Source organism: Poecile atricapillus, chromosome Z, assembly GCF_030490865.1.
Source record: "Poecile atricapillus isolate bPoeAtr1 chromosome Z, bPoeAtr1.hap1, whole genome shotgun sequence".
In the NCBI taxonomy this organism is placed as follows: Eukaryota; Metazoa; Chordata; class Aves; order Passeriformes; family Paridae; genus Poecile; species Poecile atricapillus.
This window is the reverse complement of record NC_081289.1, coordinates 13,491,689-13,504,399: the sequence shown is the minus strand read 5'-3', so window position 1 is coordinate 13,504,399 and position 12,711 is coordinate 13,491,689. Positions and strand designations below refer to the sequence as shown.

The window sequence follows — 12,711 nt, the reverse complement described above, 5'->3', positions numbered from 1 at the left end:
GCTTTCAATTCTAGGCATGATTTATTGTTACAGGTCAGATGAAAGGTAATGGGTACAGTAGGAAAATCTAGAATTGGTAATGGCCAATAGTCTCATTTAGCTGCCCAAAGTAGCTGAAACAACAATGTAGAAAACAACTCAGAGTATAAACTGGATTTTAAAATTCTTTGTTTTAATAGGGGATGCTGGTAGAACAGGTAAGGAAACTTTTTTGACTTTCTTTGCATTTTCACTTTTAAAAATCATTCCAATCTGCTAACTCCACAATATACTACACTTTCAAAGGATTTTCTTTGAACATTCAATTTCCAGATGTCTTTAAATTTTTATACAAAATAAATCCTCTAATCTGGAGTCACAGTTCATGTGTTAATCATGCTCATAATGGTCAGAGGAAGCTGGTCAAAACCTTGATACCTGAATTGTTCTCCCTGTATAGGTTTGAAAGTGTGAAACAAAAATTTCTTCTGTATTGTTTTCTTTTTGGGGGAGGCTTCAGTTCTTTCAGATCTCCTCCTTTTCTTCCCTATTACTACTGCTGTTTACCATCTCTCCTCCATACCTAAGGAAGTAATTGTATCTGGGCCTTTGCAGTGGGTCACTGGTACAGTGGGTCAGAGCTGTCTTTCAGCTTAGTCTGGATTTCCCTTCCCCTCCTCACCAGACAAAGATCAGTCTAAGTAAGGAGATCCCATGGGAGAGTGGAAAGCTAGAAGCCAGTTCTTCATCCACAGTAAGTGAGGAGTTGTGCCTGTAGCAGGAGATGAACAAACCATCTGTAAATGAGCTGAGCTCAAAGGGGATTCATGTTTCTTCTCACCCAGGCAAGAGGGTTAAGCAGCCATGGCCCAGCTATGCTGTACTTGCACTAACATCTGTTAACCTGTTAACCAAGGTATCAATGAACATGAAGCCTCAGCATCACGTGCCTTGGTGTAGGATGTTTGTACTGGGTAGTTGTATCTCAAGTGAGTTCAGTGTCAGACCTGGCCTTTGCAACTGCACAGTGAGGTGAGCAGAGCACACTGGCTCAGGCTTGCCCAGCAGTTCACATAGCTTCAGGCTTGCTCAGGGTCTGAACCAGAGGCCAGGTGGAGTTTACCTGTATTTACCTCTTTAAAAGACAGCACAGAGAAGTAGAGTCCATATCCAAGCCCAGTTAAATCTCATTTCTTATGGCACCACTGGGCATTGTTCTCAAGTAGAAGGTATACAAAATAAAATTTCTTACCCTTCCTTTGTCAGCTTTAGTTACTTCATTCATTTTGCTTGACTTGCTGAGTGAGGCAGAGCAAGTTGGTACCATTGGAATGATGGAAAATCGCTGATAAAATTTCCTGGGGAAATCTCTGACAGAAATGTAGTGGGAAGGCATTCCAAGCATGTCCTCAGAAGGTTATGACTCTGCTGTCCATGTGTCCTGTTGACTGGCCTCTGTCAGGCATTCAGACTGAGAGTGTCTGTGAAGACAGCTTGCATGTCACTAAGTGGATAAACAAAACCTAGTATGCTCTTTTGTTTACACTTCCAGTTTGTCACGGTCTGAAATTGGAATTGTGTTTTTCATTTTTTCTCCCCTCTTATGAGCCTTAGCTGTCCCTTACAAAAGCAGCTTGACATCAGTAACTCCTGAAACAGTCCTGTTCAGTGTTACTCTGGCACTTCTTCTTGATGCAGGATGCTAAGATAGCCCAAAATATTACCAGATTCCTGACTATTTTGCAATAGTCAGTCTGACTTTTGAAACTCTGCACTGTTCCCCATAGATTATGTTCTTCTATTCTGCTTCTTGCCATCCTGTTTTTCTTGATGAATGGTATTTTGCTGTCTCATACACTCTGGTTTTCTCACCTGCTTTTCATAATAAAATATTAGGGAGGAGACAGTTTGAACTCCTGTTCTGAGACTATAGCTGTCATTTCAGGCTGTCATAAGAGTAACAGGTCAGGGAAACAAATCTTGGCCCTTTATGAGCATGACTAAATGAGCAGCCAGTACTCCAGGCTAGAGGATGTCACATTTGTCTGGGTAGAATGAGGGTGGAGGGAAATGATAGAGTAAATTTTACCTTGACTGTTGCTAGCAGCACAGTTCACATTGATCTGTACCTGCTGGAGAATTTTATCTGAGCAATTTTATGTATTTTCATTTCCCACCTTTTAACTTGCTGATCTTACTCTAGACAATGTCAAGAGAATTGCTCTGTTTAAGTCATTGGTCAGAGAGGGTAATAACTTTCTGGAGTTGAGCAGGATGACTGCATTGTTTCAGGATACAGGCTCTGCTTCCAGGTCTTTCCATAATTCTGAGAATTTGGAAGGCTCTGAAATACTCCCATGAAGTCTTTTATTTTCTTTAGAGCTCTGTTTCTCTGGGCATTGCATTACTGTGCCACCCTAGTTTGGGAAGTATATGTGCTGGCACGATAGTTGTGTTACAGCAAAGGCTTTCCAGTTCCATGCTGGAACTGTAAATAAAAATGCAAACAGTGTGCCAAGTATTGACCAAATTATTACTAACATCTCCTGGAAACTGAATGTTAGTTGGCTTAATTGTCTGTAAAAGCATCTTGTTTAAGTAGTGTAATATTTTTATGGGAAAATGGCATGGCCTAAAAGTATGCTCCATCATAATTTTCTTTTTCTTATTAGATTGTGGAGGGAATGAAGAAGAATAAATGGAGTATTGAGAATATTGCCTTTGGATCTGGTGGTGCTTTGTTGCAGAAACTAACCAGAGACCTCTTAAACTGTTCCTTCAAATGTAGTTACGTGGTGACCAACGGCCTTGGGGTATGTGTCTGTACAATTGTACTGCTCTGCTTTATGTAGAGGTCTCCCCACTTTAAAACCTGTTTGACGTGTCCTGTTACATTACCACCATCTGCAATAGGTCCCACAAAGCCCTTTTCTCCTAAAAAAAAATCTTCTTCATTTTAGGTAAATGTCTTCAAAGACCCTGTAGCTGATCCCAACAAAAGGTCAAAGAAAGGACGGCTGTCATTGCACAGGACACCTGCTGGAGAGTATGTGACACTTGAAGAAGGCAAAGGAGATCTTGAAGAGTATGGACAGGTATGAATTTTCAAAATCTGTTCCATCATTCTACTTGGAAAAATAGACTGAGAAGAGTAAGGCTATAAATTAATTTCAGAATTTATTTCTGATCTGTCATTTTGTTCGACTCCCATCTTACTAACTCAAAAATTACCTCAGTACTAAATTCAGTAACAGCAGAATGTTAGAATGACAGAATGTTCAGACTTTACAATTACAGATCTTTTTTGTTTGTCTTCAGAAACACAAGAACATTACTGTTTTTCCCCAAAGCTAAAGTCTCAGTGTTGCAGAATATATGCTGGCCAGGTAGTTTTGTTTGGCCTGTATTGCACAATTTGAGTAGTGACCCTAGCTGGAGGTGGAACAGGGACAGCTGTAATTAAAATGTGTTTCCACTTCCCCACGGAGATATTTTTTTAAATAGTTCCTTCAGGAGTTAATGCTCTGTACATAGAGCAGTTCCACAATTTTTAAAGATGTAAATTAATACCAGGAATTCAATTTCCCTGTGAATTCTTTACAATTGCAAAATGGAATGCTATTTCTGTGAAATAAGCACAAGTTTTATGCCAGTCTCAGGCTTTCAATTTGATATGTCATGTGTTTCAGCATCCAACAATGAATCATTAAACTGCATGTTGAGTCTCTTCCCAAGTTAAGAGGACTGAAAATAAGTTGTCAAATTCCACTTCTGCTTTTAGAGGTTGAAAGTTTCCTGGTATACAGAAGCTGTTTTTGCACTGCTAGGCAGAGGATACTACTGGGCACACTATTTTATGTAACAGTAAGCATAAAACTTAAATCTCTGAGAAATTTCAAGATGGAAAAGCCTCTGTTACACACACTGAAGATATTCTGCTCTGGACACAAAGATCATATATAAATATGAAACTTTTTTCTATGCACCTATTCATGTTAACAATGAAAATTCATATCCATCTAAAGAGGGAAGGACCTAATGGTGAGAAATCTCTTCAACACAAACTACAAGACTTTGGCTCTGAAATTTGGCAATATATTGTCCCTTCATTTTTGTCAGGTGAAATTATTCATTAAATTTTTTTTGGTCCCAGGAAATTAGAGAGGGTCACTGGTGTAGTACCAGTTCTGGGGCTTCCTGGAAACGACAGGGAAATGTACCTTTCTGTGGCCCATTTCTCTAAAGCCACAGGTCCTTGCAGTAGGTCACCAAATGCAGGGACTGCTCAGTGTTACTGCTGTGCTGACTTTTGTTGCCAGCTCTGCTTATTGCCTTTCCAGTGTGCTGTGTGCAAGCCCTTCCTGATAACTGTTCTACAAAATATATGAGTAAAGGGCACAGTGAAGAAAGTTGTTTTTTTGGTTTGGGATTTTTTTTTTTCCCCCTAGAGAAAAAAATACCTAATTTAAACCTGTATAATTGAATTGTATTTGACTGGTTGCACATCACCTTTCTTACAAACTGCTCTAGCAATGTTTATTTAGCATGTATTTGACCTTGGCCAGGTGTAGGTACCGTACTCAAGGGACTAGTCAGCACAATGGTGCTGTCTGCGCACAGGATGACCCAAGCCCTTTAGAGAAAGGTATCAGAAGAAGCTGTAAAGATTTAGCATCTTGACAGTCTGAAGTTCCAGCCTTACCTGGCTGGATTTGTGTATCCACAATTTCGAGTTTGTGTGACCCATGTTTGCCAAATCACTCTTGCTAAAACAGTGATGTTTCTTGCAGGACCTGCTTCACACTGTATTTAAGAATGGAAAGGTAACGAAGTCATATTCATTTGATGAAGTAAGACAAAATGCCAGGCTGAAGAACAGTGAATTACAAACGGTGTCTCACTAAGTTCCATTCCATGTCTGTGTATGTGTGTGTAACTAGTTCGTTCTGCATAGCTACTGGTTTATTGTACAGATTTGTGTGTTTGTGTTTTATGACATTGTAGCCAAATTATTTGTTGGTTTATGGACATACTGCCCTATCTTTTGCCAGTCTTTAGAAGATGAAATCAGGAAATGGTACTTACATTGTAAAACATATTTAATGCTAAAGTGTGCTTTTTAGGGCCCTTTGCCAGTAGTGATTCAATCTGGTATTGATCTTTTCACAAATGAGACAGAGCTAAGAAACTTTTTTATATATAACAGAATATCACAAAATGGATTTACATAAAATTATCATGATTGCTTTATGTTTATATTTAACTTGTATTTTTGTACAAACAAGATTGTGTAAAATATATTTAAAGTTTCAATAATTAAGTCTTTCCAACTTTTCATGATTTTTATGAGCACAGACTTTCAAGAAAATATTTAGTGGGGGGGAATCCATTGCCTTTTGTCCATTAATCAGCAAATAAAACATGGCCTTAAAAGTTTGTTGTGACATTGTTCCATTTGACAACTAAATCAGGACTCGTATCTCCTTAAGATCCCATAGAGTTGCTGACCTCACCATTTCTTGTAGTTGTCTGTATTAGTAAATCTGCATTAAATAAAATTACTGTTCTTACTAGAAGGTTTAGGTATTACAGACCTTGCTGGCACAGTAAGGTATGTAAGTGAAATGCCAAATTTGAAAGGATTCTCTACTGCAACTTAACTTGCCAAGTCTATCCCACTTGGTATATGCACCTCAATATTTTAAGAGTAAGGTTTTTAAGAGATCTCCTCTTCCACTATAGAATATATGTGTAAAATACTGAAATATGGAAGCGGTGTATTTTAAAGTAATTACACTTCTGGGTTTATTTTTCATATACTGTAAGTGACATGAATTTAAAGCAAAATACTGGACTGGGTAGTGCACTTTTTTACTTTTTTGTATTTTTTTCATTGATTTGCCTTTTGTCAGACTGGATGTTAAATTGTAAAAATGTTTAACTATTTTTGTTAACAACTTTAATAAAACTATGCTAGCCAAACTCCTACATGAATGGCAGACCTGTTTCCCCTTCTCGCCCCATCCGTTTGAGGTGAGGAGGGGCTTTCATTTTGCAAAGGGTAACTGTAAAACAATGTGTTGGAGAGATACTTTTGAACTGTCTGCACTTGATTGTATTTGCTCTCTGCATATGCTTGATATGAGCATTTTCTGCTGGAAACTGTTGAGGATTTTATTTGAGAAGCTATGTAGTAACCTTTGAAATATTTGATAGTACTGTAGGATGGCTCTCACTAGAAAAAGTACCTCCCTTACTTAAAAACAAAAAACAACAGCAAAAGCAAACAGTTCCTGTTCTGCTGGCGATCAGCTATCAGCCAATTGCTTAATATACTGACATAATTAATGCTTCTAATTAGTAGATGATGTTACTGGAAAGTGTTAAAGCCTAAAATAATTTACACCTACAAAATTTTATAAAATGTGCTTTTAAAGGAAGATTGAAAAGCCATACTTCATTCTTACTCTCTCACCAAAAAGGGCCACATCAAAGCATTCATAATATTTCCAGGGTTTGTGGTTAAGATGTTTATGCCCAGTCTCAATAGTTCTTGTTAATACAAACCTGTTTTTCACTTGTAGTGTATGTAATTATACATTTAAGTGACGTATTGTTTCAAGAATAGTGTTTTAGTAAAACTCTAAATGCTGACCTTTCACACTGAGGAACTGCCTTTACTTAGCTATTAATTATATTGTTTGGTTTTGGCCAGGAAAAGGTTTTGAATCTGAACTTAGGATCAGTAGCAGGTAAATAGTACAGAGCCTATTTCACTCCTCCACATGTGTACTAGGGAATTTTATTATGTATGGTTTAAAAAACAATAAAGTAAATGCTGCTTTCATTCTGTACCAATAAAAATTTTGATAACTATTGACTACCCATAACTGATATTTTTGTACTTGAGAACTGAGGATATACTGTGGAAGCACTGTTTTCATGTGTACCATGAAATACATTATAATTGTTCAGTACTGTCTAAAACTTTTCAGCTTATTAGTTGGAAACTCAGAGCAAATTCTCTATTTGTGCATGTCACTTTCAGAAAGTTGTAATGTCACTCATTTTATTAAATGTTAATAACTTTAAAAGGGGAAAAAAAAAAAGAAAAACACCTGGTGCTATTCAGACCTGAACACTTGTCTCTTTGTGTTTGGCAGTTTGACATTTTGGGCATCAAGGAGTTGACAGAAATTACTGCAGTGCTTGAACCATACAATATCCTAATTCTTCCACATGAAAGCAAACAGCACGTTTGTTTGCTTTAAATTACTAGATTTGTAGTCATTGATATATTTTAATTATCCCCATTTCATAATATAATACAGTATTTGTATTTAAAAATAGGAATTGGGAATTTTGTGTTTAATACTCTGATTTGTAACCATATTTAGCATAAGAAATGGATTTTGTAAGACTATTTTTTTTCTTCAGCTGCATGATTATAAAAAAATATACTTTTTGGTACTTTGAAAGATCTGAGGAGAGAACAGAAGAGTACTTAACTGTTTGGTTTGTCAAAATCAAAACAAAGCTTAAACAGTTCTTTTCTTATAGGTTTTTACATTCCTTCTTGTTTAGTGAAGAATAAGTATTCCTCACTTAAATCCTCTGTTAAAGTAATTTTAATGTACTTGGCATCAAATACCAGTATGTAATACACATGGAAATAAAGTTTAGTTCTGGCAGTGAAAATCATAGCCATCTGATTGTGTCTTAAAGTTCTGACGCTGGGCATCAGATGTCAACCTGTGCTCTTTGCTGCCAAACACATGCCAGAGCAGGGCAGTGCATTCCTTTAAGGAGGGCTGCTCAGCTGCCTTGCAGACAGTTTGGGGTTAAATAAATTTACCAGATCAGTTCTAGAGAAGAGAAAGCAAACTGGGCTCTTTTTTCTTTTTTTGGGGATGTGAGTGCATGGTTTTGGGAATTTGGTTTGGTTTGGTTTTAGGGAGGGGTTTCCTGCCTTTTTTTATATATATTTGTGTGTGTGTGTGTGTGTGTGTGTGTGTGTGTGTGTGTGTGTGAGTACATCTGTGCTTTAGCATTTTGTCTGTTTGTGCTTAAAAGTAAAGCACTTGGTTTTGAATTTGATATAAGAAATTATCCTCTATATTTGACATAATCCTTTCTCAAATAAAGTTCCATTATTTAAATTTTAAAGTCACTAGCATGCTTGTTTAAAGGCAAATTAACCATCAGTGTTGCATCCTTCAGTTCACTGCAGTACTGTGAAAAATAATGTCACCTCTTTAGCAGAGAGTCCTTTGGACAGGATTTTGTAACTAGAAGAAGTTACACTTTAACTCCTGCTGGACTTTAGGTTGCAGCAGGAATGGTTGCAGCTAAGGGTGGATAAGGCACGCCTGTAAAGGTATCATCATTTGTTGCTGGTCCCTTCAGCTCTTGCTGTCCTGTAGAAAGGGGCTCTTGTAGCCCACAATAATGCTGTAATTTAAAGGTTCTGTTACATGATTTACAGAGGGCAAGCACAGCCCAAGTGCCAGGCTCCTCCACTTCCTTCCCATGCTTGATTGAATGGTTAAAACCCAGCAGCTACAGCACTCCAGATGTTCTCACTCTGATAAGCCCTTGTGCAAGTTCAGTCACTCACCAGCTGTGAGTGGTGATGGTGGTTCCCAGGTCATCTGCAAGAAATCAGCAGGGAAATTCCAGGCCTTGGCCCGTGCAGAAGGCAAGGGACTCGCAGGAGGAGCCTTGTCCTCCAATCCTACTGTAACAATTGAAATCATAACTGTGCTGAGCTGCTTGAGGCAGGGACTGTGAGGGTGCATTTGTACAGTGGTAATTGCATCTCTGCCTGGAAATTCGGGTTTATCTGAGAGCCCCATCAGGGTCCTGTAGGTGCACATCTCCATCAAGTTTGTAAACATCTGAGAGATCATCTTCTTAAACCTGCTGGATAGGGGCCTTATGTGGAGAACTGCATGCCTTCTAAGTAACCAGGTGATGAGAAATAAGGAAATAATGAGATGAAAGATGGTTGGCAAAGTCATGCTTTCTAAAATCACAGTTGCTAACCATGGATATTATGTCCTTGGGGGGGCTTTCCTGCCTTACTAGCAGCACAGCTGATCTTAGGAATGAGTTTAAAACACCCTTCACAGAAAGACATTTGGTTTTAATTAATCAAAAGGGATGAAAAGCATTTAGCAAGAGTATTTCCAAAAACTGTTTTACTGTGGCACCATATTTTGTTGAAAGGTACCTTCATGTCTGGTGTAATAGAATCCAGAGCAATTCAGAAGATCCATGAGTAAAGTCAGCAGGGTTCTTAAGTAATATATTTTGTTCCACATAATTTCCTTACTAATCTTTGCATGAGTACTCCTGACTGCTTTTTGAACAGAATTTCTAGAATTATCAAGTTATGGTGAGATTTCCTGGCATCAGAATGGCAGTCTCCTCTCCTGCTTCTGGCTGGAGCAGAGATCTTTTAAGAACAGATAAGGAGCCATCATGCCACTAGCAAGGTTCTTATTTCCCTCTTATACAGCTCTTCTCAGTTCAAGGGCACGTTTACTATTTACCATTGAGAAAAAAAAAAATCAGTAAATTTGGGTTATATAACTCCTTTTTCCCCCAGCAATTATAGATTGATATAGAAATCCAAGATATTTCACGGAATCACTCACTAGATGTATTTACACAAGCATACTCCACTTTTTAATATATGTATTTATGCTTCATTGGTTACTTGTTAGATCTGCAGATCTGATTCTTGGTAGTTTATCTAATGCTCATGTCAATTAAACATTCTGCATATAGCCAGGTAATTGCTGAAAATGGATTCAGAAACTACTTAAGAAATTCAATTGGGTAAAGGATACATGGAAGGTTCTGAGGGCTGGACATTTTTACTTCTTTGTCATTAATTTTGGTTATTAATGTAGCCATTTAAAGCTTCCACATGAGCTCTTCTACGCAAAAGGAGATGAGGAAACTTGTTTTATAATGTCTGAGTACTCATGTCACTAAAATACTAATGAAAGTAATACATGTATCAAACAAAGTGCATGGGCTCTGAACCTTATCTCTTGTAAGGTAAAGGGAAGAACTTCAGCCTCAAGCTTAATTCCCTTTCCTGCAAACAGGAGAAGAATTAAGCTGTTTTCCTCAGCCTTTGGGATGTGCTTTCCTCAGCTTCCTGGTGAAGGACAAGGCTGGTGTGCTCTTCCCTTTCAAGGAAGTTTTCCCTATTCCAAAAGATGCCACCCTATTTTAAGCATAAGGAGTTGCAGCTCGTTGTTGGATGTGTCAGAAGGATGACATACCCAGCAATTTAAGAGGATAATCTCTAGGTGAAAAGGCTTTGGGTAGATATGTCTGTAAGTCACAGAAAGGTCAGAGTATGACAACTAATCTCCCTCTGGTGGGGCTGCCTCCCTGCCATTTCTGTCTCAGCTGAGCAGGTTCAAGTCTATCCCGTAATCTGCAGTGAAAACATTGAGTCTGTTCAACCAAAACAAAGTGTTGCCAGGCCCCTGTGATTACAAAGCAGTGGTCTGTTAATGTGCCCCAATTTAACCTTAATCCATTTTTCAAGCCTTGTATCTTGTAGCTACTTGTTAAACCAAATACCGGTGACAAACTTCATAAAGCTCCTGTTCTTCCCTCACACTGTGGGTTTTGCAGACTCACCTCCAGCACTGCTGCTTGAAGACCATTACTTGTTTTTATTGCTGCTGTAAATCTCCAGAAGATAAAAAGAATGTTTTCACCTCTGTACAAGGTTTTGCAATCATTACACCTTCAGATAAAAGCAAAGATTCATGCATTAAGAACAGAGAAAGGTGACCCCTTGTTAGCTTTTGTGTCCAAGTTGTGACCATGAAAATGTTAATAGACATGAATCTGGCAAAATTAAGGATATGTTCTCCTGAAAGCTTGTTTCCATGTAAAAGTCCCATACTGAAACATACATTTAGAACCTTAATAGTCATTAGTGAAGCACTGCTGCATACTCAAGCACTTAGCTTGGTTTCTGCAGGTGTTTCTTGACAGTCCAGTCTGACCCATGTTCCACGTGAGCTACCCACAGGTAATCCCATCAGAGAGGGGCTGCACTGGCACCTGGAGTAGCAAGATTGAGTTCTTGAGTTCATGGAGACCACAGTCCTGGGTCTTGTGTCTGCTGAGAAAGTCCAACACTACGTGAAATAACCTGTCCCACTGCCATCCCGAGCACCAAAAGTGGGTTTGCTGAGCCTAATTCAGCTCCAGCTCTGGTTATAGCTGTGCAGACTGTTCCCATGGCTGTTTTGTTGTAAGAGCACACATAATTAATCCTTGGTCTGTCTTTCACAGCCCACAGTGGATTAGGCAAGGCCTGGGAAGAATTTCAGTAGTTTCTTTGTTACAACAGAGTCCTGCCCAAAGGCATTTTGAGACAAGAACCCGTGTGGTTATTGGATATGTGGTGTCCTGTAAACCAGCATGAGAGGAGGGAGTGACTTTGGGGGCTGTGGTATGATTGTAAATAATGATTCCTTCCCAAGTCAATTGATGAGACACAAGTGCTGCCACTGGGATGGTTGTTATAACATCACAGCAAAGACAAGGCAGTCGAGCTGCAGGTCAGCTAAGGCCTCTGGTTCTTTTCACTTTCTCTGTCTACTCTCTTAGAACACGTGGAGTTTGGGAAGTACCACTACCATCAATCTCCCATGTGTAATTTTCCTACAACAGTGTAAATCTCTGTGCCACACTCTCTGTTCTTGCCTGACATTTGAATTGCCAGGGTTTGTTTTTGTTTGGTTTTAGTGCTTCTGCACTTTGTACTAACATTCTTTTATTAAGCAATTTTTTATAACACCAGGATTTTCTATTTAGGGGGTAGTAGATGAATCATAACATGTCACTTTATGCGAGGTTAGGATTATTTTCTCCTGTGCACGTTTGGTTTGTGCCAAACTACATCTCCTATTATAATTTGCATTCACAGTGTTTCATAAAGTCCTTTTGCAATTCTTCACAATCAGCTCCCACCTTTATTGCCATGCACAGCTCAGCACTTCCAGCAAGCTGTCACCTCCTTACCCATCCTTCTCTACATTGTTTGACATGTTGAGCAGCGGGAGCTCCAGCACAGATCACCAAGTGGAGTTTCACTCTCTGAGAAAGCTGAGTAATTTGCTATTATTTTCTTTGATCAATGTTGTGTATATGTAAGGGCCTCTCCTTGTGTCTCAAAACTTCTTTGCTTCCTTAAGAACTTTATTATAAGTCTTGTTGAATGTCTTTCTGAAAGTAGGTTATATCCACACACCTGTTGACTCCTTCAAAGGACTTCAAAGAAGGTAACATTCTCTTGCTTTTATCAATCAGAATCTCCCTCAGGAGCTTAAATTCATTTTTTCTGCTATAATTTCTCCCTTGGTCTTACTGTGCGCTTGTCCACAAGATCAAAACTCCTTTGAAAAATTAGAAAATCCAGCTCCACACAACTCAGGGAATTTGTGAAATGGATTCCTGTTCTCATGCTGTCTTTGTCCTTTTGCGCTGCAGTGCTTGATGGTGAATGGTACAAGATTCTGCACTGCAGTACCTTGGGATAAAAAAGGCAGTGAGCCATTGGGACAAATCTGTTCTTCAGGTTTGAATTAAAGAGGGACAATTACCAAAGAGTAGACCAACTTACAGGAGGCTTCGCCTCTCAGGCACTTGCATGAACAGGAAAGCTGGGCATAATATCAGACACAGGCCCAC

At 38.8% G+C, this 12,711-nt stretch overlaps 1 protein-coding gene across 3 annotated transcripts in view; it reads left to right on the top strand.

The window, feature by feature from the left end:
• LOC131592951 (nicotinamide phosphoribosyltransferase) overlaps positions 1-7,677 on the top strand; it is a 30,912-nt gene extending 23,235 nt beyond the window's left edge. For 2 of the 3 annotated variants that reach the window (XM_058864927.1, XM_058864929.1), the window contains 4 exons: positions 180-197; positions 2,652-2,792; positions 2,940-3,074; positions 4,770-7,677. In XM_058864927.1, the coding sequence (XP_058720910.1) occupies positions 180-197; positions 2,652-2,792; positions 2,940-3,074; positions 4,770-4,883 (408 nt within the window). In that variant the 3' untranslated portion in view covers positions 4,884-7,677. The remainder of the gene's footprint in view (positions 1-179; positions 198-2,651; positions 2,793-2,939; positions 3,075-4,769) is intronic. The other variant, XM_058864928.1, reaches the window with a different exon arrangement.
• The last annotated feature ends 5,034 nt before the right edge of the window (positions 7,678-12,711 follow it).